Source organism: Coregonus clupeaformis, chromosome 26 (genome assembly GCF_020615455.1).
Source record: "Coregonus clupeaformis isolate EN_2021a chromosome 26, ASM2061545v1, whole genome shotgun sequence".
Taxonomy (NCBI): domain Eukaryota; kingdom Metazoa; phylum Chordata; class Actinopteri; order Salmoniformes; family Salmonidae; genus Coregonus; species Coregonus clupeaformis.
This window is the reverse complement of record NC_059217.1, coordinates 45,621,687-45,648,983: the sequence shown is the minus strand read 5'-3', so window position 1 is coordinate 45,648,983 and position 27,297 is coordinate 45,621,687. Positions and strand designations below refer to the sequence as shown.

At 50.9% G+C, this 27,297-nt stretch overlaps 1 protein-coding gene across 1 annotated transcript in view; it reads left to right on the top strand.

The window, feature by feature from the left end:
- Positions 1-27,297, top strand: part of dennd4a (DENN/MADD domain containing 4A) — a 127,592-nt gene that overhangs the window by 88,423 nt on the left and 11,872 nt on the right. Inside the window, exons 21-26 of the mRNA XM_041849977.2 lie at positions 309-431; positions 7,092-7,199; positions 9,829-10,874; positions 11,150-11,375; positions 16,128-16,219; positions 19,765-19,934. Of these exons, the coding sequence (XP_041705911.2) occupies positions 309-431; positions 7,092-7,199; positions 9,829-10,874; positions 11,150-11,375; positions 16,128-16,219; positions 19,765-19,934 (1,765 nt within the window). The remainder of the gene's footprint in view (positions 1-308; positions 432-7,091; positions 7,200-9,828; positions 10,875-11,149; positions 11,376-16,127; positions 16,220-19,764; positions 19,935-27,297) is intronic.

The window sequence follows — 27,297 nt, the reverse complement described above, 5'->3', positions numbered from 1 at the left end:
GAGGTCGGGCACTGATGTTGGGCGATTAGGCCTGGCTTGCAGTCGGCGTTCCAATTCATCCCAAAGGCGTTTGATGGGGTTGAGGTCAGGGCTCTGTGCAGGCCAGTCAAGTTCTTCCACACCGATCTCGACAAACAATTTCTGTATGGACCTCGCTTTTTGCACGGGGGCGTTGTCATGCTGAAACAGGAAAGGACCTTCCGCAAACTGTTTTCCACAAAGTTGGAAGTACAGAATCGTCTAGAATGTCATTGTAGTGTTAGCCATGATAGTGAAGACAGTGTTAACTCTCTGTTCTCTCTCTACAGACTACAGTGATCTGGACACAGTCAGCCATGATAGTGAAGACAGTACTAACGACTCAGTTGAACGGGTCTCAATCGATACAGACTTCACTAAGATGGACTCCAGCGATGATGGATCCAGCACAGGTACCTAAAGATTTTACCCCTCCCCTCCTCTCATCCCTCTCTCCCCCTTCCTCTCCTCTCATCCCTCTCTCCCCCTTCCTCTCCTCTCATCCCTCTCTCCCCTCCTCTCATCCCTCTCTCCCCTCCTCCCTCTCTCCCCTCCTGTCCTCCCCCTCTCCCTCCTCTCATCCCTCTCTCCCTCCTCTCATCCCTCTCTCCCTCCTCCCTCTCTCCCCTCCTGTCCTCCCTCTCTCTCCTCCTCTCCTCCCTCTCTCCCTCCTCCCTCTCTCCCTCCTGTCCTCCCTCTCTCCCCTCCTCCCTCTCTCCCCTCCTGTCATCCCTCTCTCCCCTCCTCCCTCTCTCCCCTCCTGTCCTCCCTCTCTCTCCTCCTCTCATCCCTCTCTCCCCTCCTCCCTCTCTCCCCTCCTGTCCTCCCTCTCTCCCCTCCTCCCTCTCTCCCTCCTCTCATCCCTCTCTCCCCTCCTCCCTCTCTCCCCTCCTGTCCTCCCCCTCTCCCCTCCTCTCATCCCTCTCTCCCCTCCTCTCATCCCTCTCTCCCCCTCCTCTCATCCCTCTCTCCCCTCCTCCCTCTCTCCCCTCCTGTCCTCCCCCCTCTCTCCTCCTCTCTTCCCTCTCTCCCTCCTCTCATCCCTCTCTCCCCTCCTGTCCTCCCTCTCTCCCCCTCCTGTCCTCCCTCTCTCTCCTCCTCTCATCCCTCTCTCCCCTCCTCTCATCCCTCTCTCCCCTCCTGTCCTCCCTCTCTCCCCTCCTCCCTCTCTCCCTCCTGTCATCCCTCTCTCCCCTCCTGTCCTCCCCCTCTCCCCTCCTCTCATCCCTCTCTCCCCTCCTCTCCTCCCTCTCTCCCTCCTCCCTCTCTCCTCCTGTCCTCCCCCTCTCCCTCCTCTCATCCCTCTCTCCCTCCTCTCATCCCTCTCTCCCCTCCTCCCTCTCTCCCCTCCTGTCCTCCCCCCTCTCCCCTCCTCTCCTCCCTCTCTCCCCTCCTGTCATCCCTCTCTCCCCTCCTGTCCTCCCTCTCTCCCTCCTCTCATCCCTCTCTCCCTCCTCTCATCCCTCTCTCCCTCCTCTCATCCCTCTCTCCCTCCTGTCATCCCTCTCTCCCCTCCTCCCTCTCTCCTCCTGTCATCCCTCTCTCCCTCCTCTCATCCCTCTCTCCCTCCTGTCATCCCTCTCTCCCCTCCTCTCATCCCTCTCTCCCCTCCTGTCATCCCTCTCTCCCCTCCTCTCATCCCTCTCTCCCTCCTCTCATCCCTCTCTCCCTCCTCTCATCCCTCTCTCCCTCCTGTCCTCCTCTCTCCCCTCCTCCCTCTCTCCCTCCCTGTCATCCCTCTCTCCCCTCCTCTCATCCCTCTCTCCTCCTGTCTCCCTCTCTCTCCTCCTGTCCTCCCTCTCTCCCCTCCTGTCCTCCCTCTCTCCCCTCCTGTCCTCCCTCTCTCCCCTCCTGTCCTCCCTCTCTCCCCTCCTGTCCTCCCTCTCTCCCCTCCTGTCCTCCCTCTCTCCCCTCCTGTCCTCCTCTCTCCCTCCTGTCCTCCCTCTCTCCCTCCTCTCCTCCCTCTCTCCTCCTGTCCTCCCTCTCTCCCCTCCTGTCCTCCCTCTCTCCCTCCTGTCCTCCCTCTCTCCCTCCTGTCCTCCCTCTCTCCCCTCCTGTCCTCCCTCTCTCCCCTCCTGTCCTCCCTCTCTCCCTCCTGTCCTCCCTCTCTCCCTCCTGTCCTCCCTCTCTCCCCTCCTGTCCTCCCTCTCTCCCCTCCTGTCCTCCCTCTCTCCCTCCTCTCCTCCCTCTCTCTCCTCCTGTCCTCCCTCTCTCCCTCCTGTCATCCCTCTCTCCCTCCTGTCCTCCCTCTCTCCCCTCCTCTCATCCCTCTCTCCCCTCCTCTCTCCCTCTCTCCCCTCCTCCCTCTCTCCCCTCCTGTCCTCCCTCTCTCCCTCCTCCCTCTCTCCCCCTCCTGTCATCCCTCTCTCCCCTCCTCTCATCCCTCTCTCCCCTCCTGTCATCCCTCTCTCCCTCCTGTCATCCCTCTCCCCCTCCTCTCTCTCCCTCCTGTCCTCCCTCTCTCCCCTCCTCCCTCTCTCCCCCTCCTGTCATCCCTCTCTCCCCTCCTCTCATCCCTCTCTCCCCTCCTGTCATCCCTCTCTCCCTCCTGTCATCCCTCTCTCCCTCCTGTCATCCCTCTCTCCCCTCCTCTCATCCCTCTCCCTCCTGTCATCCCTCTCTCCCCTCCTCCCTCTCTCCCTCCTGTCATCCCTCTCTCCCCTCCTCTCATCCCTCTCTCCCCTCCTGTCTCTCCCTCTCCCCTCCTGTCCTCCCTCTCTCCCCTCCTGTCCTCCCTCTCTCCTCCTGTCCTCCCTCTCTCCCTCCTCCCTCTCTCCCCTCCTGTCCTCCCTCTCTCCCTCCTCTCATCCCTCTCTCTCCTCCTGTCCTCCCTCTCTCCCTCCTGTCCTCCCTCTCTCCCTCCTGTCCTCCCTCTCTCCCCTCCTGTCCTCCCTCTCTCCCCTCCTGTCCTCCCTCTCTCCCCTCCTGTCCTCCCTCTCTCCCCTCCTGTCCTCCCTCTCTCCCCTCCTGTCCTCCCTCTCTCCCCTCCTGTCCTCCCTCTCTCCCCTCCTGTCCTCCCTCTCTCCCTCCTGTCCTCCCTCTCTCCCCTCCTCTCATCCTCTCTCTCCTCCTGTCCTCCCTCTCTCCCTCCTGTCATCCCTCTCTCCTCCCTGTCCTCCCTCTCTCCCCTCCTCTCATCCCTCTCTCCCCTCCTCTCATCCCTCTCTCCCCCTCCTCCCTCTCTCCCCTCCTGTCCTCCCTCTCTCCCCTCCTCCCTCTCTCCCTCCTGTCATCCCTCTCTCCCCTCCTCTCATCCCTCTCTCCCCTCCTGTCATCCCTCTCTCCCTCCTGTCATCCCTCTCTCCCCTCCTCCCTCTCTCCCTCCTGTCCTCCTCTCTCCCTCCTCCCTCTCTCCCTCCTGTCATCCCTCTCTCCCCCTCCTCTCATCCCTCTCTCCCCTCCTGTCATCCCTCTCCCCCTCCTGTCATCCCTCTCTCCTCCTGTCATCCCTCTCTCCCCTCCTCTCATCCCTCTCTCCCCTCCTGTCATCCCCTCTCCCCTCCTCCAAGCACAGGTACCAAGCCTCCCTCTCTCCCTCCTGTCATCCCTCTCTCCCCTCCTGTCATCCCTCTCTCCCCTCCTCCAAGCACAGGTACTTAAAGCCCTCCCTCTCTCCCCTCCTGTCATCCCTCTCTCCCCACCTGTCATCCCTCTCTCCCCCACCTGTCATCCCTCTCTCCTTCCTGTCCTCCCTCCCTCCCTTTCTCCCCTCCTCCTCTTCTGATTCCTCCTCACCTCTTCTGTCCATCCTTGTGTGTGATGGGTGGAGTATGTCTTCCTTTTACACTAACCTTTTTCACACTACGAGCTGAGCTGAGACAATATTTACTCGCTCACTCTCTCAGTCACTCAGTCACTCAGTCACTCAGTCACTCACACCCTCTCTCCCCTCCTGTCCTCCCTCTCTCCCCTCCTGTCCTCCCTCTCTCCCCCTCCTGTCCTCCCTCTCTCCCCTCCTGTCCACCCTCTCTCCCTCCTGTCCTCCCTCTCTCCCCTCCTGTCCTCCCTCTCTCCCTCCTGTCCTCCCTCTCTCCCCTCCTGTCCTCCCTCTCTCTCCTCCTGTCCTCCCTCTCTCCCTCTTGTCATCCCTCTCTCCCCTCCTGTCCTCCCTCTCTCCCCTCCTGTCCTCCTCTCTCCCCCTCCTGTCCTCCCTCTCTCCCCTCCTGTCCTCCCTCTCTCTCCTCCTGTCCTCCCTCTCTCCCCTCCTGTCCTCCCTCTCTCCCCTCCTGTCATCCCTCTCTCCCCCTCCTGTCCTCTCTCTCTCCCCTCCTGTCCTCCCTCTCTCCCCTCTTGTCCTCCCTCTCTCCCCTCCTGTCCTCCCTCTCTCTCCTCCTGTCCTCCCTCTCTCCCCTCCTGTCATCCCTCTCTCCCCTCCTGTCCTCCCTCTCTCCCCTCCTGTCCTCCCTCTCTCCCCTCCTGTCCTCCCTCTCTCCCCTCCTGTCCTCCCTCTCTCCCCTCTTGTCATCCTCTCTCCCCACCTGTCCTCCCTCTCTCCCCTCCTGTCCTCCCTCTCTCCCTCCTCCCTCTCTCCCCTCCTGTCCTCCCTCTCCCCCCACCTGTCATCCCTCTCTCCCCTCCTCCCTCTCTCCCCCACCTGTCATCCCTCTCTCCCCTCCTGTCCTCCCTCTCTCCCCTCCTGTCCTCCCTCTCTCCCTCCTGTCATCCCTCTCTCCCCTCCTGTCCTCCCTCTCTCCCCTCCTGTCCTCCCTCTCTCCCCTCCTGTCATCCCTCTCTCCCCTCCTGTCCTCCCTCTCTCCCCTCTTGTCATCCCTCTCTCCCCACCTGTCATCCCTCTCTCCCCTCCTCCCTCTCTCCCCTCCTGTCATCCCTCTCTCCCCACCTGTCTCCCTCTCTCCCCTCCTCCCTCTCTCCCCACCTGTCATCCCTCTCTCCCTCCTCCCTCTCTCCCCTCCTGTCCTCCCTCTCTCCCCTCTTGTCATCCCTCTCTCCCCTCCTGTCCTCCCTCTCTCCCCTCCTGTCCACCCTCTCTCCCCTCCTGTCCTCCCTCTCTCTCCTCCTCTCCTCCCTCTCTCCCCTCCTGTCCTCCCTCTCTCCCCTCCTGTCCTCCCTCTCTCTCCTCCTGTCCTCCCTCTCTCCCCTCCTGTCATCCCTCTCTCCCCTCCTGTCCTCCCTCTCTCCCCTCTTGTCATCCCTCTCTCCCCACCTGTCATCCCTCTCTCCCCTCCTCCCTCTCTCCCCTCCTGTCCTCCCTCTCTCCCCACCTGTCATCCCTCTCTCCCTCCTGTCATCCCTCTCTCCCCACCTGTCATCCCTCTCTCCCTCCTCCCTCTCTCCCTCCTGTCCTCCCTCTCTCCCCTCCTGTCCTCCCTCTCTCCCCTCCTGTCCTCCCTCTCTCCCCTCCTGTCCTCCCTCTCTCCCCTCCTGTCATCCCTCTCTCCCCTCCTGTCCTCCCTCTCTCCCCTCCTGTCCTCCCTCTCTCCCCTCCTGTCATCCCTCTCTCCCTCCTGTCCTCCCTCTCTCCCCACCTGTCCTCCCTCTCTCCCCTCCTGTCCTCCCTCTCTCCCCTCCTGTCCTCCCTCTCTCCCCTCCTGTCATCCCTCTCTCCCCTCCTGTCCTCCCTCTCTCCCCTCCTGTCCTCCCTCTCTCCCCTCCTGTCCTCTCTCTCCCCCTCCTGTCCACCCTCTCTCCCCTCCTGTCCTCCCTCTCTCCCCTCCTGTCCTCCCTCTCTCCCCTCCTGTCCTCCCTCTCTCTCCTCCTGTCCTCCCTCTCTCCCCTCCTGTCCTCCCTCTCTCCCTCCTGTCCTCCCTCTCTCCCCTCCTGTCATCCTCTCTCTCCCCTCCTGTCCTCCTCTCTCCCTCCTGTCCTCCCTCTCTCCCTCCTGTCCTCCCTCTCTCCCCTCCTGTCCTCCCTCTCTCCCCTCCTGTCCTCCCTCTCTCCCCTCCTGTCCTCCCTCTCTCCCCTCCTGTCATCCCTCTCTCCCCCTCCTGTCCTCCCTCTCTCCCCTCCTGTCCTCCCTCTCTCCCCTCCTGTCCTCCCTCTCTCCCCTCCTGTCCTCCCTCTCTCCCTCCTGTCCTCCCTCTCTCCCCTCCTGTCCTCCCTCTCTCCCCTCCTGTCCTCTCTCTCCCCCTCCTGTCCACCCTCTCTCCCCTCCTGTCCACCCTCTCTCCTCCTGTCCTCCCTCTCTCCCCTCCTGTCCTCCCTCTCTCCCCTCCTGTCCTCCCTCTCCCCTCCTTCCCTCTCTCCCCTCCTGTCCTCCCTCTCTCCCCTCCTGTCCTCCCTCTCTCCCCTCCTCCCTCTCTCCCCTCCTGTCATCCCTCTCTCCCCTCCTGTCATCCCTCTCTCCCCTCATCAATACCTCATCCACACTGGTTCTTAATACAGGCTTGTTTCTTAATGTTGTTCTATAAAATAAAAAATAAAATAAACTTGAAGCTTGAAACATACTGAACTGAGTGTACAAAACATTAGGAACTTTCCATGACATAGACTGACCAAGTGAAATCAGGTGAAAGCTATGATCCCTTATTGATGTCACCTGTTACATCCACTTCAATCAGTGTAGGTGAAGTGGAGGAGACAGGTTAAAGAAGGATTTTTAAGCCTTGAGACAATTGAGACATGGATTGTGTGTGTGTGCCATTCAGAGGGTGAATAGACAAAAGATTTAAGTGCCTTTGAACAAGGTATGGTAGTAGGTGCCAGGTAGACCGGTTTGTGAACAGTTTCCCGTGGTGTATCATCAAGAATGGTCCACCACCCAAAAGGACATCCAGCCAACTTGACACCACTGTGGGGCGGCAGGTAGCTTAGTGGATAAGAGCGTTGTGCCAGTAACCGAAAGGTCGCTGGTTCTAATCCCCGAGCCGACTAGGTGAAAGATCTGTCGATGTGCCCTTGAGCAAGGCACTTAACCCTAATTGCTCATGTAAGTCGCTCTGGATAAGAGCGTCTGCTAAATGACAAAAAAAAAAAAAAAAGCATTGGAGTCAACATGGGCCAGCATCCCTGTGGAAAGCGTTCGACACCTTGTAGAGTCCATGCCCTGATGCAACTCAATATTAGGAAGGTGTTCTTAATGTTTTGTACACTCGGTGTCTGTCTGTCTTTTTCAGGTGGCCAGTCAGACCAAGGCTATGACTCTCTGTCCAAGGAGGAGGAGAAGATGATGGTGGGAAGTGATAGAACACCGGTGGAGAAGGAGAAGGGAGAGAGGGAGTCTTGTGAGTTTAAACATGTATACTACTCAAGACACCACCGAATGGTCCATACCATTACCGTTCTAACCGAATGGTCCATACCATTACCGTTCTAACCGAATGGTCCATACCATTACCGTTCTAACCGAATGGTCCATACCATTACCGTTCTAACCGAATGGTCCATACCATTACCGTTCTAACCGAATGGTCCATACCATTACCGTTCTAACCGAATGGTCCATACCATTACCGTTCTAATTCCAAATTCTAATTCCAAAATGCCCTCATTGGAAAACATTTCAAGATAATTGTAATGTCAGTGTACTTCCTGAATTGACTGAATTGAAATGGAATTGTCCCCAACCCTGCACCGTAGTGGGCTGGTTAATACAGCTCAAAATAATTACTTTATTATTTATATCGAAATGTGTTACATTTTATATTCCAGTTATTCTACTAATCTGAGCAATGAGGTAAAAACTCCTTCCTGGTCTCTAAGGGCAGAATAAAATAACCAGTTATTGACAGAGTGAAATGAATCCTCTGCCGTAGATGTCGGCAGGCAGGTAGCTTAGTGGTTAAGAGCGTTGTGCCAGTAACCGAAAGATCGCTGGTTCTAATCCCCGAGCCGACTAGGTGAAAAATCTGTCTGTGCCCTTGAGCAAGGCACTTAACCCTAATTGCTCTGGATTAGAGCGTCTGCTAAAATGTAAATGTCAGCACAGTGTGTCTACTCTTTTTTCCTGATTTCTGTTCTGCTCTGTTGTTTTTCAATCTGTTTTATGATTTAGTTTTGTTATTGAGTTTGAAGTAGAACTTTCAGAGATTTTTTTTTTAGATATAGACCTATCTTATCTCCTCCCCTCTTGAGATTAAACGTTCCACTGGGATCGATTCTAGGACCGCTATTATTTCTAGTTTAACTGAACTAACTTCATGGCATAAATTAGCTTTGTTCAAACCTCTCCTATGGGACTTTTGACAAAAACAATGTTTGAATTTGAATAGTATTTATTATGGATCCCCATTAGTTCCTGCTAAGGCAGCAGCTACTCTTCCTGGGGTTTATTATGGATCCCCATTAGTTCCTGCCAAGGCAGCAGCTACTCTTCCTGGGGTTTATTATGGATCCCCATTAGTTCCTGCCAAGGCAGCAGCTACTCTTCCTGGGGTTTATTATGGATCCCCATTAGTTCCTGTCAAGGCAGCAGCTGCTCTTCCTGGGGTTTATTATGGATCCCCATTAGTTCCTGCCAAGGCAGCAGCTACTCTTCCTGGGGTTTATTATGGATCCCCATTAGTTCCTGCCAAGGCAGCAGCTACTCTTCCTGGGGTTTATTATGGATCCCCATTAGTTCCTGCCAAGGCAGCAGCTACTCTTCCTGGGGTTTATTATGGATCCCCATTAGTTCCTGCCAAGGCAGCAGCTACTCTTCCTGGGGTTTATTATGGATCCCCATTAGTTCCTGCCAAGGCAGCAGCTACTCTTCCTGGGGTTGATTATGGATCCCCATTAGTTCCTGCCAAGGCAGCAGCTACTCTTCCTGGGGTTTATTATGGATCCCCATTAGTTCCTGCCAAGGCAGCAGCTACTCTTCCTGGGGTTTATTATGGATCCCCATTAGTTCCTGCCAAGGCAGCAGCTACTCTTCCTGGGGTTTATTATGGATCCCCATTAGTTCCTGCCAAGGCAGCAGCTACTCTTCCTGGGGTCCAGCAACATTAAGGCAGTTATACATTCTACAATTACAAATATTACATGACATTACATTTCATAACACTTTTCACAACACATTAAGTGTGTTCCCTCAGGCCACTACTCTACTACCACATATCTACAACACAAAATCCATGTGTACGTGTGTGTAGAGTGCGTATGTTATCGTGTGTGTGTCCCTTCACAGTCCCCGCTGTTCCATAAGGTGTATTTTTACCTGTTTTTTAAATCTGATTTTACTGCTGGCATGAGTTACCTGATGTGGAATAGAGTTCCATGTAGTCATGGCTCTATGTAGTACTGTGCACCTCCCATAGTCTGTTCTGAACTTATTGTGAAGAGACCTCTGGTGGTATGGCTTGTGGGGTATGCATGGGTGTCCGATTCAGCATGTCAACACTTCTCACAAAAAGAGTTGACAACACAGGTGGCCTGGGGAGGACGGGCTCATAGTTATGTCTGGAACGGAGGGAGGACGGGCTCATAGTAATGTCTGGAACGGAGGGAGGACGGGCTCATAGTAATGTCTGGAGCGGAGTGAGGACGGGCTCATAGTAATGTCTGGAGCGGAGGGAGGACGGGCTCATAGTAATGTCTGGAGCGGAGGGAGGACGGGCTCATAGTAATGTCTGGAACGGAGTGAGGACGGGCTCATAGTAATGTCTGGAACGGAGTGAATGGAACGGTATCACCATGGAAACCATGTGTTTGATGTGTTGGATTCCACTGATTCCGTTCCAGCCATTACCATGAGCCCGTCCTCCCCAGTTAAGGTGCCACCTGTGTTGTCAACTAATCCCCAACCCCTTGACTACTTGAATCAGCTGGTTCAGTTTTTTGTTGAATTAGTTCTGGCTGGGTGTCCCTGTGGAGAGGTTTTGAAAAGGGCTGTAGATCAGCTATCATCTGACTTACCAACTGTTGTGTCTTTAGGTCCTATGAGTCAGGACCCCGGTGGTACCAGACCAAAGAACCGGAGGCTGAGGCCCAACTCCCTGGACCTGACCGGAGGACAGGGGACTCTCAGGACCGTCACACTCAACTTCACCTCCACCACCAAGCAGGTCCGTGGCCCGGCTCCAAAACGCCCCCCTCCTCCGAACTGCAGACCAGGGAAGGCTGAGGCCAGTCATGCTGCTCCTACCCAGGACCTGGAGAGATTGGGAGAAGGCAGTAAGGACAGACAGACGCCTGCCATGGAGGTGGAAACGAGGAGTGGTGGAGACGGGGCCGGGGCTGCAGATTGCAGTGTTAGTGGAGACGGGGCCGGGGCTGCAGATTGCAGTGTAAGAAACAGTAGTGGTGCCGTGAAGAGGACAGGTATCGTTGAGACTGGCTTTGACCCTCTGTCCCTGATAGCAGCTGAGATGGAGACAGAGGTTGACGGGGACAGTAGCAGTGCCTCCACAGCCCGTCGGGATCTAGCAGCTGAGATAGAGATGTACATGAAGGCCACAAGCCCTCTGAGCAGCAGGACCACCAGCATGGACCTTCAGAACCCATCCAGCCCCCTAGTCCACGCCTCCTCCACCCCGTCTCAACACTCCTCCCGCCGGCCTCGGCCCCTCAGCCTGACCCACTCCCCCTGCACCGACCCCCGACCCCCTCCTCCCCTGCTTCGTGCCAACTCACACCTCCCCTTCTCCAGGCCCAAAGAACGTCTCCGTCCTTCCTCCCTGGTCTCCCCCTCCTCCCCTACTCCCTCCTCACCCTTCTCCAGGCCCAAAGAACGTCTCCGTCCTTCCTCCCTGGTCTCCCCCTCCTCCCCTACTCCCTCCTCACCCTTCTCCAGGCCCAAAGAACGTCTCCGTCCTTCCTCCCTGGTCTCCCCCTCCTCACCCTTCTCCATGGACTCCCTCCTCACCCCGTCTCTTAGTCTGGACATGGTTAAGAGCAGCTTCCTGTCAGCAGGGAAGGGGGTGGCTGAGAAGGCCAGCAGGCTCTACTCCCGCCTGTCGTCACAGACATCTCTCTCACAGGTTTGTAAAACCATCACTCTAATGGAAGACATTGGCCCGGGATCCAACGCAGATTAATGACATGTGCACAGCAATATACATTAAAAGGCATGTTATGTTCACCAAGATCACATTCCCTCAATGCTGCAGACGTCAGCTCAATCTGAAGTTACCTTTAATAAAAGTAAATTGCAGTGCGCAGGTTATTTGTTGAAACCTGATCAATTGTCAAGATGCCATTTTGGCAATTTACCATTCAAGTGCACCATTTGAAAAGTAACACTCCTCTCCCACAGGATGTGAACTGTGACCAGATCAGCGTGTCATCAATGACCTCAGTGGACCCAGAATGCACCTCTCTGTTGGAGGAGTGCTCTGTCCTTGACCCTGAAGGTTTCACCTCCTACGCCTCTCCCCAGCACGGCAGCATCACGGGCCTGAGGAGGAGCCCAGCCCAGGGACGCCTCGCCTCTCAGAGCCCCACCTCGCCCTGCAAGGTGTTCCGCCACAACTCCTTCTCTAGTGCGTAAAGTAGTCTCTCATCATTCTCACTCTGGGCCCTAGTTTGCTAGTTTGCTAGTTTCAGCGGCTTTTCCGTTTGACATAAGTTAGCAGAATGTAAATGGTTAATTCCTCCTCCTAAAATAGTCATTTTATAACGTATTATTATTGGAACAATTTCAAGAATGTTATATAATATTCAACATCAATTACAAAAAATGAAAAAAATATTTTTTGTAATACTTTAAAAAAAAAAACTGTTTCAGAAAAAGTAGAACCCTTACAAAAAAAGATTGCAGTTTTGAAACTGCAGTAAAAGTGCAGCTGACTGTGGTATTCTGGACGTGGTAATTGCAGAATAACTGCCGTTATACTGCAAAAAGTACACAGTCTTTGCAGCATGCTGCGGTTATAATGCATTCTGACTGCAATCTTTTTTCGTATGGGAAGGAATTGAATGATGAAACTTTTGAGTGTTTTTAATGTTTTGTAGAGTCGTGCCAGTAAAGTATTTATTGTTGAAGTTCTACATTGGTTACGCAGCAGAATAGTTATTTGTGATCTAAATGTAGTAAGTCAGTAAGAGGAAGATGACTTAGTGGTGTAGGGTTTTGGGGCTGGGTGAAACGAGGCTAGCAGACAGGGGGTTGGCTGGGTGAAACGAGGCTAGCAGACAGGGGGTTGGCTGGGTGAAACGAGGCTAGCAGACAGGGGGTTGGCTGGGTGAAAGCGAGGCTAGCAGACAGGGGGTTGGCTGGGTGAAAGCGAGGCTAGCAGACAGGGGTTGGCTGGGTGAAACGAGGCTAGCAGACAGGGGGTTGGCTGGGTGAAACGAGGCTAGCAGACAGGGGGTTGGCTGGGTGAAACGAGGCTAGCAGACAGGGGTTGGCTGGGTGAAACGAGGCTAGCAGACAGGGGGTTGGCTGGGTGAAACGAGGCTAGCAGACAGGGGGTTGGCTGGGTGAAACGAGGCTAGCAGACAGGGGTTGGCTGGGTGAAACGAGGCTAGCAGACAGGGGGTTGGCTGGGTGAAACGAGGCTAGCAGACAGGGGGTTGGCTGGGTGAAAGCGAGGCTAGCAGACAGGGGGTTGGCTGGGTGAAACGAGGCTAGCAGACAGGGGGTTGTAGGGTGAAACGAGGCTAGCAGACAGGGGGTTGGCTGGGTGAAACGAGGCTAGCAGACAGGGGGTTGGCTGGGTGAAACGAGGCTAGCAGACAGGGGGTTGGCTGGGTGAAACGAGGCTAGCAGACAGGGGGTTGTAGGGTTTTGGGGCTGGGTGAAACGAGGCTAGCAGACAGGGGGTTGTAGGGTTTTGGGGCTGGGTGAAACGAGGCTAGCAGACAGGGGGTTGGCTGGGTGAAACGAGGCTAGCAGACAGGGGGTTGGCTGGGTGAAACGAGGCTAGCAGACAGGGGGTTGGCTGGGTGAAAGCGAGGCTAGCAGACAGGGGGTTGGCTGGGTGAAACGAGGCTAGCAGACAGGGGTTGGCTGGGTGAAACGAGGCTAGCAGACAGGGGGTTGGCTGGGTGAAACGAGGCTAGCAGACAGGGGGTTGGCTGGGTGAAACGAGGCTAGCAGACAGGGGGTTGTAGGGTGAAACGAGGCTAGCAGACAGGGGGTTGGCTGGGTGAAACGAGGCTAGCAGACAGGGGGTTGTAGGGTGAAACGAGGCTAGCAGACAGGGGGGTTGTAGGGTGAAACGAGGCTAGCAGACAGGGGGTTGGCTGGGTGAAACGAGGCTAGCAGACAGGGGGTTGGCTGGGTGAAACGAGGCTAGCAGACAGGGGGTTGGCTGGGTGAAACGAGGCTAGCAGACAGGGGGTTGGCTGGGTGAAACGAGGCTAGCAGACAGGGGGTTGGCTGGGTGAAACGAGGCTAGCAGACAGGGGGTTGGCTGGGTGAAACGAGGCTAGCAGACAGGGGGTTGGCTGGGTGAAACGAGGCTAGCAGACAGGGGGTTGGCTGGGTGAAAGCGAGGCTAGCAGACAGGGGGTTGGCTGGGTGAAACGAGGCTAGCAGACAGGGGGTTGGCTGGGTGAAACGAGGCTAGCAGACAGGGGGTTGGCTGGGTGAAACGAGGCTAGCAGACAGGGGGTTGGCTGGGTGAAACGAGGCTAGCAGACAGGGGGTTGTAGGGTGAAACGAGGCTAGCAGACAGGGGGTTGGCTGGGTGAAACGAGGCTAGCAGACAGGGGGTTGGCTGGGTGAAACGAGGCTAGCAGACAGGGGGTTGGCTGGGTGAAACGAGGCTAGCAGACAGGGGGTTGGCTGGGTGAAACGAGGCTAGCAGACAGGGGGGTTGGCTGGGTGAAACGAGGCTAGCAGACAGGGGGTTGGCTGGGTGAAACGAGGCTAGCAGACAGGGGGTTGGCTGGGTGAAACGAGGCTAGCAGACAGGGGGTTGGCTGGGTGAAACGAGGCTAGCAGACAGGGGGTTGGCTGGGTGAAACGAGGCTAGCAGACAGGGGGTTGTTTGGGGCTGGGTGAAACGAGGCTAGCAGACAGGGGGTTGGCTGGGTGAAACGAGGCTAGCAGACAGGGGGTTGGCTGGGTGAAACGAGGCTAGCAGACAGGGGGTTGGCTGGGTGAAACGAGGCTAGCAGACAGGGGTGGTTGGGGCTGGGTGAAACGAGGCTAGCAGACAGGGGGTTGGCTGGGTGAAACGAGGCTAGCAGACAGGGGGTTGGCTGGGTGAAACGAGGCTAGCAGACAGGGGGTTGTAGGGTTTTGGGGCTGGGTGAAAGCGAGGCTAGCAGACAGGGGGTTGTAGGGTTTTGGGGCTGGGTGAAACGAGGCTAGCAGACAGGGGGTTGGCTGGGTGAAACGAGGCTAGCAGACAGGGGGTTGTAGGGTTTGGGGCTGGGTGAAACGAGGCTAGCAGACAGGGGGTTGTAGGGTTTTGGGGCTGGGTGAAACGAGGCTAGCAGACAGGGGGTTGTAGGGTTTTGGGGCTGGGTGAAGCGAGGCTAGCAGACAGGGGGTTGTAGGGTTTTGGGGCTGGGTGAAACGAGGCTAGCAGACAGGGGGTTGTAGGGTTTTGGGGCTGGGTGAAACGAGGCTAGCAGACAGGGGGTTGTAGAGTTTTGGGGCTGGGTGAAACGAGGCTAGCAGACAGGGGGTTGTAGGGTTTTGGGGCTGGGTGAAACGAGGCTAGCAGACAGGGGGTTGTAGGGTTTTGGGGCTGGGTGAAACGAGGCTAGCAGACAGGGGGTTGTAGGGTTTTGGGGCTGGGTGAAACGAGGCTAGCAGACAGGGGGTTGTAGAGTTTTGGGGCTGGGTGAAACGAGGCTAGCAGACAGGGGGTTGTAGGGTTTTGGGGCTGGGTGAAACGAGGCTAGCAGACAGGGGGTTGTAGGGTTTTGGGGCTGGGTGAAACGAGGCTAGCAGACAGGGGGTTGTAGGGTTTTGGGGCTGGGTGAAACGAGGCTAGCAGACAGGGGGTTGTAGAGTTTTGGGGCTGGGTGAAACGAGGCTAGCAGACAGACTGACTGACTCAGGCACACGGGTTCACACCAGAACCCCCTGTACAGAAGAAACAGTCCACTGATTACTGGTTCAAGGGAATGGCAACCTGTTCCTTCACATCCTCCTCAGTCACTCTGTGACCCATCCCCCAGTAATAAAGAAGTAGTCAACAGTAGTCAACAGTAGTCAACAGACGTCAACAGTAGTCAACAGTAGTCAACAGACGTCAACAGACGTCAACAGTAGTCAACAGACGTCAACAGTAGTCAACAGACGTCAACAGTAGTCAACAGTAGTCAACAGTAGTCAACAGACGTCAACAGTAGTCAACAGACGTCAACAGTAGTCAACAGACGTCAACAGTAGTCAACAGACGTCAACAGACGTCAACAGACGTCAACAGACGTCAACAGACGTCAACAGATGTCAACAGTAGTCAACAGACGTCAACAGACGTCAACAGTCATAAATAAGTAAAAACGTTGTTGTTATCGTTAATAGCTTTTTGCCGTGTATTATTTAACGATCAAATAAATGCAATCGGCCAAAAGTATTCAAGTGAAATCACCACAACTGCATTTCTGGAAGTAGTTATATTCATGGGCTGATGGTAACTATGTATTTCTGTACTATATGTGATGGGCTGATGGTAACTATGTATTTCTGTACTATATGTGATGGGCTGATGGTAACTATGTATTTCTGTACTATATGTGATGGGCTGATGGTAACTATGTATTTCTGTACTATATGTGATAGGCTGATGGTAACTATGTATTTCTGTACTATATGTGATAGGCTGATGGTAACTATGTATTTCTGTACTATATGTGATGGGCTGATGGTAACTATGTATTTCTGTGCTATATGTGATGGGCTGATGGTAACTATGTATTTCTGTACTATATGTGATGGGCTGATGGTAACTATGTATTTCTGTACTATATGTGATGGGCTGATGGTAACTATGTATTTCTGTACTATATGTGATAGGCTGATGGTAACTATGTATTTCTGTGCTATATGTGATGGGCTGATGGTAACTATGTATTTCTGTGCTATATGTGATGGGCTGATGGTAACTATGTATTTCTGTACTATATATGATGGGCTGATGGTAACTATGTATTTCTGTACTATATGTGATGGGCTGATGGTAACTATGTATTTCTGTACTATATGTGATGGGCCGATGGTAACTATGTATTTCTGTACTATATGTGATGGGCTGATGGTAACTATGTATTTCTGTACTATATGTGAGAGGCTGATGGTATGTCTGACATGTCCTGTTCTATTATTCCAGGTGGTTTGGCTCCTCCTTCTAGAGCTCCCGAGACTCCAGACTCTTCTCCTGATGCCTCACGCTTCCACCTCCGTCACCACTACACTACTGAGGTCAGAGTTATATCCTGTTATAGCCTGTTATAGCCTCTTCCACCTCCGTCACCACTACACTACTGAGGTCAGAGTTATATCCTGTTATATCCTGTTATAGCCTGTTATAGCCTGTTATATCCTGTTATAGCCTGTTATAGCCTCTTCCACCTCCGTCACCACTACACTACTGAGGTCAGAGTTATAGCCTGTTATAGCCTGTTATAGCCTGTTATAGCCTGTTATAGCTGCTTCCACCTCCGTCACCACTACACTACTGAGGTCAGAGTTATAGCCTGTTATAGCCTGTTATAGCCTGTTATAGCCTGTTATAGCCTCTTCCACCTCCGTCACCACTACACTACTGAGGTCAGAGTTATAGCCTGTTATAGCCTGTTATAGCCTGTTATAGCCTCTTCCACCTCAGTCACCACTACACTACTGAGGTCAGAGTTATAGCCTGTTATAGCCTGTTATAGCCTGTTATAGCCTCTTCCACCTCCGTCACCACTACACTACTGAGGTCAGAGTTATAGCCTGTTATAGCCTGTTATAGCCTGTTATAGCCTGTTATAGCTGCTTCCACCTCCGTCACCACTACACTACTGAGGTCAGAGTTATAGCCTGTTATAGCCTGTTATAGCCTGTTATAGCCTGTTATAGCCTGTTATAGCCTCTTCCACCTCCGTCACCACTACACTACTGAGGTCAGAGTTATAGCCTTATATAGCCTGTTATAGCCTGTTATAGCCTGTTATAGCCTCTTCCACCTCAGTCACCACTACACTACTGAGGTCAGAGTTATATCCTGTTATAGCCTGTTATAGCCTGTTATAGCCTGTTATAGCTGCTTCCACCTCCGTCACCACTACACTACTGAGGTCAGAGTTATAGCCTGTTATATCCTGTTATAGCCTGTTATAGCCTGTTATAGCTGCTTCCACCTCCGTCACCACTACACTATTGAGGTCAGAGTTATAGCCTGTTATAGCCTGTTATAGCCTGTTATAGCCTGTTATAGCCTGTTATAGCCTCTTCCACCTCCGTCACCACTACACTACTGAGGTCAGAGTTATAGCCTTATATAGCCTGTTATAGCCTGTTATAGCCTGTTATAGCCTCTTCCACCTCAGTCACCACTACACTACTGAGGTCAGAGTTATATCCTGTTATAGCCTGTTATAGCCTGTTATAGCCTGTTATAGCTGCTTCCACCTCCGTCACCACTACACTACTGAGGTCAGAGTTATAGCCTGTTATATCCTGTTATAGCCTGTTATAGCCTCTTCCACCTCCGTCACCACTACACTACTGAGGTCAGAGTTATAGCCTGTTATATCCTGTTACATCCTGTTATAGCCTGTTATAGCTGCTTCCACCTCCGTCACCACTACACTACTGAGGTCAGAGTTATAGCCTGTTATAGCCTGTTATAGCCTCTTCCACCTCAGTCACCACTACACTACTGAGGTCAGAGTTATAGCCTGTTATAGCCTGTTATAGCCTCTTCCACCTCCGTCACCACTACACTACTGAGGTCAGAGTTATATCCTGTTATAGCCTGTTATAGCCTGTTATAGCTGCTTCCACCTCCGTCACCACTACACTACTGAGGTCAGAGTTATAGCCTGTTATAGCCTGTTATAGCCTGTTATAGCCTCTTCCACCTCCGTCACCACTACACTACTGAGGTCAGAGTTATAGCCTGTTATAGCCTGTTATAGCCTGTTATAGCCTCTTCCACCTCCGTCACCACTACACTACTGAGGTCAGAGTTATATCCTGTTATAGCCTGTTATAGCCTCTTCCACCTCAGTCACCACTACACTACTGAGGTCAGAGTTATAGCCTGTTATAGCCTGTTATAGCCTGTTATAGCTGCTTCCACCTCCGTCACCACTACACTACTGAGGTCAGAGTTATAGCCTGTTATAGCCTGTTATAGCCTGTTATAGCCTCTTCCACCTCCGTCACCACTACACTACTGAGGTCAGAGTTATAGCCTGTTATAGCCTGTTATAGCCTGTTATAGCCTCTTCCACCTCCGTCACCACTACACTACTGAGGTCAGAGTTATATCCTGTTATAGCCTGTTATAGCCTCTTCCACCTCAGTCACCACTACACTACTGAGGTCAGAGTTATAGCCTGTTATAGCCTGTTATAGCCTGTTATAGCCTGTTATAGCTGCTTCCACCTCCGTCAACACTACACTACTGAGGTCAGAGTTATAGCCTGTTATAGCCTGTTATAGCCTGTCTCTTCCACCTCAGTCACCACTACACTACTGAGGTCAGAGTTATAGCCTGTTATAGCCTGTTATAGCTGCTTCCACCTCTGTCACCACTACACTACTGAGGTCAGAGTTATAGCCTGTTATAGCCTGTTATAGCCTGTTATAGCCTGTTATAGCCTGTTATAGCCTGTTATAGCCTGTTATAGCTGCTTCCACCTCCGTCACCACTACACTACTGAGGTCAGAGTTATAGCCTGTTATAGCCTGTTATAAGCCTGTTATAGCCTGTTATAGCCTGTTATAGCCTGTTATAGCTGCTTCCACCTCCGTCACCACTACACTACTGAGGTCAGAGTTATAGCCTGTTATAGCCTGTTATAGCCTGTTATAGCGGCTTCCACCTCTGTCACCACTACACTACTGAGGTCAGAGTTACATCCTGTTATAGCCTGTTATAGCCTGTTATAGCCTGTTATAGCTGCTTCCACCTCCGTCACCACTACACTACTGAGGTCAGAGTTATAGCCTGTTATAGCCTGTTATAGCCTGTTATAGCCTGTTATAGCCTGTTATAGCCTGTTATAGCTGCTTCCACCTCCGTCACCACTACACTACTGAGGTCAGAGTTATAGCCTGTTATAGCCTGTTATAGCCTGTTATAAGCCTGTTATAGCCTGTTATAAGCCTGTTATATCCTGTTATAGCCTGTTATAAGCCTGTTATAGCCTGTTATAGCCTGTTATAGCCTGTTATAGCCTCTTCCACCTCAGTCACCACTACACTACTGAGGTGAGTCTGTCTTCTCTCTCTGTCTGTCTATGACTGGTAGTCTGTTTGGCGACTCAGTTTCTTCCTGGTTCTATTGTGAGTTGTTGAGTGACTCAGGAGTCTGAGTCTTGATGTGCAGACTTGAAAGCATGTAGGACAAACACATTCATCTGATGTCTACAGTTCCTGGTTGTGTTGGTCCACGTTTCTCATGTCTACTGGTACTTAATGTTGTCTTTGTCTAGTTGTTTCCAATCCTGTTCCTGGGTCTATGTCTCTAGGTGTTGATGTCCATCAGTCAATCCTGTTCCTGGGTCTATGTCTCTAGGTGTTGATGTCCATCAGTCAATCCTGTTCCTGGGTCTATGTCTCTAGGTGTTGATGTCCATCAGTCAATCCTGTTCCTGGGTCTATGTCTCCAGGTGTTGATGTCCATCAGTCAATCCTGTTCCTGGGTCTATGTCTCTAGGTGTTGATGTCCATCAGTCAATCCTGTTCCTGGGTCTATGTCTCTAGGTGTTGATGTCCATCAGTCAATCCTGTGCCTGGGTCTATGTCTCCAGGTGTTGATGTCCAGCTGCTGTCGCTGTAAGACGTGTGACTGTCTGGTGTACGATGAGGAGATCATGGCGGGATGGACGGCTGATGACTCTAACCTCAACACCACCTGTCCCTTCTGTGGGAACCTCTTCCTGCCCTTCCTCAATGTAGAGATCAGGGACCTGAGACACAGGTGATAACACACACTACGACACACACACACACTACGATAAAACACACACACACTACGACACACACACACACACACACACACTACGATAAAACACACACACACTACGATAAAACACACACACACTACGACACACACACACACACACACTACGACACACACACACACACACACTACGATAAAACACACACACACTACAACACACACACTACAACACACACACACACACTACGACACACACACACACACACACTACGACACACACACACACACTACGATAAAACACACACACACTACGATAAAACACACACACACTACGACACACACACACACACACACACACACTACGATAAAACACACACACACTACGACACACACACACACACACACACACACTACGATAAAACACACACACACACTACGACACACACACACCCACTACGATAAAACACACACACACACTACGACACACACACACACACACTACGACACACACACACACACACACACACTACGATAAAACACACACACTACGACACACACACACACACACACTACGATAAAACACACACACACACACTACGACACACACACACACACACACACACTACGATAAAACACACACACACTACGACACACACATACACACGTTTCCTATGTTGTGAGGACCAATAACACACACACCACCGGTAGAAAAAGTACTGTATTGTCATACTAGAGTAAAAATAAAGATACCTTAATAGAAAATGACTCAAGTAAAAGTCACCCAGTAAAATAAATCAAATGATATTTGTCACATGCTTGGTAAATAACAGTTGTAGACTAACAGTGAAATGCTTACTAACGGGCCCTTCCCAACGATGCAGAGAGACAAAGAGAAATAATTTTATAAAAAGAACACAAGGAATACATCCACAATGAGTAACGATAACTTGGCTATATACTGTACAATACACAGGATACCAGTACTGATAAGTAATAACACATCCACAATGAGTAACGATAACTTGGCTATATACTGTACAATACACAAATTAGGTCAAACGGATTTAAGTCTTCTTGCATTAAAGTCACTGGCCACTAGGAGCGCCGCCTCTGGGTGAGCGTTTTCTTGTTTGCTAACGGCCATATACAGCTCGTTGAGTGCTGTATCGGTTTGTGGTGGTAAACAGACACCTACGAAAAATATAGATGAAAACTCTCTTGGTAAATAGTGTGGTCTACAGCTTATCATGAGGTAGTCTAACTCAGGCGAGCAGAACCTCGAGACTTCCTTAATATTAGAGATGGCGCACCAGCTGTTGTTAACAGAGACACACACCTCCTCCCCTGAGCTTCCCCCGACGCAGCCGTTCTGTCCTGCCGATGTATAGAAAAACCAGCTAGATTTATATTTACCATGTCCTTGTTCAGCCACGACTCGGAGAAACATTACAGTTCTTCAGATCACGTTGATAGGATCGTCTCGAACAAAGCTCATCCAGTTTATTCTCCAGTGATTGCACGTTCGCCAATAGAACGGAGGGTAGAGGCGATTTATCTCCGACGTAGTCTTGTCAGATACACGCCGGCCTCTATAGCGCCGTCTTCTCCTTCTTCCAGCGTCGGGGATTTGGGCCTAGTCTGCGATAATCATTATGTCTTTCACCTCCGACTCATTGAAGTAGAAGTCCTCGTCCAAATGGAGGTTAATGATGGCTGTTCAGATGTCCAGAAGCTCTTTTCGGTCATAGTAAATGATGGCGGAAACATTACGTACAAATAATGTTAAGATCAGCGCAAAATAATACACAAAATAACACAATTGGTCAGGAGCCATAGAACGGCTACTAACCCTCCAGAGACTTTAGTATACTACTAAAATATAATACTAGTAAAGTATCTGGTTTTAAATGTAGTGGTGGAATTGGTTAGTAAGTTGACGCCCTCTTGTTTCTCGCTTCCGCATTGTCTCCGTGCTGCTGTGCTGTTTGCTGCTACTTGGCTACCTGCCAAACTATTCACGTTTTACTTTTAATAAACGTTTAATCAATCTCTGTGTTCAACAAATTTACCAACTTTTTAGTTTTGTCTTCACTCATCTTTTTTCGTTAAACTTTTTCACCCCGGACGTTTTATCCCGAGACAGAAGAGTCATTTTCCTGTGCGTTTTTGCTGCCAACTTTACTTTATTTTTCCTTTTTTCCATCGCAACTTTTTTCCCTCATTCAACTTTTTCACTCCGGACGCTTTATCTGGACATGGTTCGTCAACATCTTCAACAGCCGAAGCTAAGTAGTAACATTAACATGATGTCTTCTAATTGCAGTCGCTGTACTCATAATATACAGGAGAACGATCGCCTTACGGCGAGAATAGCTGTGCTACAAGCCCAGCTTCAGACGCAATCGTTAGGCAAGGGTAATTTCAGTGTAGGAAAGGAAGAAACAGCGTCTGTGCCACCAGTAAGTACAGATAGTAACGTTAGTATAAATCCCCCGCACAGTCCCCGCAGCCGGACAACTTTCTCATGGCTTCTGGAGGGAAATACTGTTGGAATGATCAACCGGTGTCGCTCATTCAGCCGACAGAAACTTTCAACCGGTTTTCCCCATTATGTAGCGAGTCGGAGTCTGAGTCTGAGTCTTCTCTTGTCTCTACTCCTCCCGTTACGGGGTCTGAGACGTCGAAGGCTCCCACCATTAGCTCTGACAAATTGAAAACCCTAGTCATTGGCGACTCCATTACCCGCAGTATTAGACTTAAAACGAATCACCCAGCGATCATACACTGTTTACCAGGGGGCAGGGCTACCGACGTTAAGGCTAATCTAAAGATGGTGCTGGCTAAAGCTAAAACTGGCGAGTGTAGAGAGTATAGAGATATTGTTATCCACGTCGGCACCAACGATGTTAGGATGAAACAGTCAGAGGTCACCAAGTGCAACATAGCTTCAGCGTGTAAATTAGCTAGAAAGATGTGTCGGCATCGAGTAATTGTCTCTGGCCCCCTCCCAGTTAGGGGGAGTGACGAGCTCTACAGCAGAGTCTCAGCACTCAATCGCTGGTTGAAAACTGTTTTCTGCCCCTCCCAAAAGATAGAATTTGTAGATAATTGGCCCTCTTTCTGGGACTCACCCACAAACAGGACCAAGCCTGACCTGCTGATGAGGGACGGACTCCATCCTAGCTGGAGGGGTGCTCTCATCTTATCTACCAACATAGATAGGGCTCTAACTCCTCTAGCCCCACAGTGAAATAGGGTGCAGGCCAGGCAGCAGGCTGTTAGCCAACCTGCCAGCTTAGTGGAGTCTGCCAATAGCACAGTCAGTGTAGTCAGCTCAGCCATACCCATTGAGACTGTGTCTGTGCCTCGACCTAGGTTGGGCAAAACTAAACATGGCGGTGTTCACCTTAGCAATCTTATTAGGATAAAGACCTCCTCCATTCCTGCCATTATTGAAAGAGATCGTGATACCTCACATCTCAAAATAGGGTTACTTAATGTTAGATCCCTCACTTCAAAGGCAGTCATAGTCAATGAACTAATCACTGATCATAATCTTGATGTGATTGGCCTGACTGAAACATGGCTTAAGCCTGATGAATTTGCTGTGTTAAATGAGGCCTCACCTCCTGGTTACACTAGTGACCATATTCCCGTGCATCCCGCAAAGGCGGAGGTGTTGCTAACATTTACGATAGCAAATTTCAATTTACAAAAAAAATGGCGTTTTCGTCTTTTGAGCTTCTAGTCATGAAATCTATGCAGCCTACTCAATCACTTTTTATAGCTACTGTTTACAGGCCTCCTGGGCCATATACAGCGTTCCTCTCTGAGTTTCCTGAATTCCTATCAGACCTTGTAGTCATAGCAGATCATATTCTAATTTTTGGTGATTTTAATATTCACATGGAGAAGTCCACAGACCCACTCCAAAAGTCTTTCGGAGCCATCATCGACTCAGTGGGTTTTGTCCAACATGTCTCTGGACCTACTCACTGCCACAGTCATACTCTGGACCTAGTTTTGTCCCATGGAATAAATGTTGTAGATCTTAATGTTTTTCCACAAAATCCTGGACTATCGGACCACCATTTTATTACGTTTGCAATCGTAACAAATAATCTGCTCAGACCCCAACCAAGGAGCATCAAAAGTCGTGCTATAAATTCTCAGACAACACAAAAATTCCTTGATGCCCTTCCAGACTCCTTCTGCCTACCCAAGGACGTCAGAGGACAAAAATCAGTTAACCACTTAACTGAGGAACTCAATTTAACCTTGCGCAATACCCTAGATGCAGTTGCACCCCTAAAAACGAAAAACATTTGTCATAAGAAACTAGCTCCCTGGTATACAGAAAATACCCGAGCTTTGAAGCAAGCTTCCAGGAAATTGGAACGGAAATGGCGCCACACCAAACTGGAAGTCTTCCGACTAGCTTGGAAAGACAGTACCGTGCAGTACCGAAGAGCCCTCACTGCTGCTCGATCATCCTACTTTTCCAACTTAATCGAGGAAAATAAGAACAATCCAAAATTTCTTTTTGATACTGTTGCAAAGCTAACTAAAAAGCAGCATTCCCCAAGAGAGGATGGCTTTCACTTCAGCAGTAATAAATTCATGAACTTCTTTGAGGAAAAGATCATGACCATTAGAAAGCAAATTACGGACTCCTCTTTGAATCTGCGTATTCCTCCAGGGCTTAGCTGTCCTGGATCTGCACAGACTCTGCGAGGGCCTGGGATCGGGAGAGACACTTAAGTGTTTTAGTACTATATCTCTTGACACAATGATGAAAATAATCATGGCCTCTAAACCTTCAAGCTGCATACTGGATCCTATTCCTACTAAACTGCTGAAGGAGCTGCTTCCTGTGCTTGGCCCTCCTATGTTGAACATAATAAACAGCTCTCTATCCACCGGATGTGTACCAAACTCACTAAAAGTGGCAGTGATAAAGCCTCTCTTGAAAAAGCCAAACCTTGACCCGGAAAATATAAAAAACTATCGGCCTATATCGAATCTTCCATTCCTCTCAAAAATTTTAGAAAAAGCTGTTGCGCAGCAACTCACTGCCTTTCTGAAGACAAACAATGTATACGAAATGCTTCAGTCTGGTTTTAGACCCCATCATAGCACTGAGACTGCACTTGTGAAGGTGGTAAATGACCTTTTAATGGCGTCAGACCGAGGCTCTGCATCTGTCCTCGTGCTACTAGACCTTAGTGCTGCCTTTGACACTATCGATCACCACATTCTTTTGGAGAGACTGGAAACCCAAATTGGTCTACACGGACAAGTTCTGGCCTGGTTTAGATCTTACCTGTCGGAAAGATATCAGTTTGTCAGTTTGTCTCTGTGAATGGTCTGTCCTCCGACAAATCAACTGTACATTTCGGTGTTCCTCAAGGTTCCTCAAGGTTCCGTTTTAGGACCACTATTGTTTTCACTATATATTTTACCTCTTGGGGATGTTATTCGAAAACATAATGTTAACTTTCACTGCTATGCGGATGACACACAGCTGTACATTTCACATTTCAAAATTGCCCTCGCTAGAAGCCTGTGTTTCAGACATAAGGAAGTGGATGGCTGAAAACTTTCTACTTTTAAACTCGGACAAAACAGAGATGCTTGTTCTAGGTCCCAAGAAACAAAGAGATCTTCTGTTAAATCTGACAATTCATCTTGATGGTTGTAAAGTCGTCTCAAATAAAACTGTGAAGGACCTCGGCGTTACTCTTGACCTTGATCTCTCTTTTGACGAACATATCAAGACTGTTTCAAGGACAGCTTTTTTCCATCTACGTAACATTGCAAAAATCAGAAATTTTCTGTCCAAAAATGATGCAGAAAAATTAATCCATGCATTTGTTACTTCTAGGTTAGACTACTGCAATGCTCTACTTTCCGGCTACCCGGATAAAGCACTAAATAAACTTCAGTTAGTGCTAAATACGCTGCTAGAATCCTGACTAGAACCAAGAAATTTGATCATATTACTCCAGTGCTAGCTTCCCTACACTGGCTTCCTGTTAAGGCAAGGGCTGATTTCAAGGTTTTACTGTTAACCTATAAAGCGTTACATGGGCTTGCTCCTACCTATCTTTCCGAGTTGGTCCTGCCGTACATACCAATACATACGCTACGGTCACAAGACGCAGGCCTCCTAATTGTCCCTAGAATTTCTAAGCAAACAGCGGGAGGCAGGGTTTTCTCCTATAGATCTCCATTTTTATGGAACAGTTTGCCTACCCATGTGAGAGACGCAGACTCGGTCTCAACCTTTAAGTCTTTACTGAAGACTTATCTCTTCAGTAGGTCATATGATTGAGTGTAGTCTGGCCCAGGAGTGTGAAGGTGAACGGAAAAGCTCTGGAGCAACGAACAGCCCTTGCTGTCTCTGCCAGGCCGGTTCCCCTCTCTCCACTGGGGTTCTCTGCCTCTAACCCTGTTACAGGGGCTGAGTCACTGGCTTGCTGGTGCTCTTTCATGCCGTCCCTAGGAGGGGTGCGTCACTTGAGTGGGTTGAGTTACTGACGTGATCTTCCTGTCTGGGTTGGCGCCCCCTTGGTTTGTGCTGTGGTGGAGACCTCTGTGGGCTATACTCGGCCTTGTCTCAGGATTGTAAGTTGGTGGTTGAGGATATCCCTCTGGTGGTGCGGGGGGCTGTGCTTTGGCAGAGTGGGTGGGGTTATATCCTTCCTGTTTGGCCCTGTCCGGGGGTTTCTTCGGATGGGGCCACAGTGTCTCCGGACCGCTCCTGTCTCAGCCTCCAGTATTTATGCTGCAGTAGTTTATGTGTCGGGGGGCTGGGGTTAGTTGGTTATACCTGGAGTACTTCTCCTGTCTTATCCAGTGTCCTGTGTGAATTTAAGTATGCTCTCTCTAATTCTCTCGTTCTCTCTTTCTCTCTGAGAACCTGAGCCCTAGGACCATACGTCAGGACTACCGGGCATGCTGACACCTTGCTGTCCCCAGTCCGCCTGGCCTTGCTGCTATTCCAGTTTCAACTGTTCTGCCTGCTGGTTACGAAACCCCTACCTGTCCCAGACCTGCTGTTTTCAACTCTTAATGATCGGCTATGAAAAGCCAACTGAGAGACCTGAGCCCTAGGACCATACGTCGGGACTACCGGCCGTGGTGACTCCTTGCTGTCCCCAGTCCGCCTGGCCTTGCTGCTATTCCAGTTTCAACTGTTCTGCCTGCGGTTATGGAACCCCTACCTGTCCCAGACCTGCTGTTTTCAACTCTTAATGATCGGCTATGAAAAGCCAACTGAGATTTATTCCTGATTATTATTTGACCATGCTTGTCACTTATGAACATTTTTGAACATCTTGGCATGGTTCTGTTATAATCTCCACCCGGCACAGCCAGA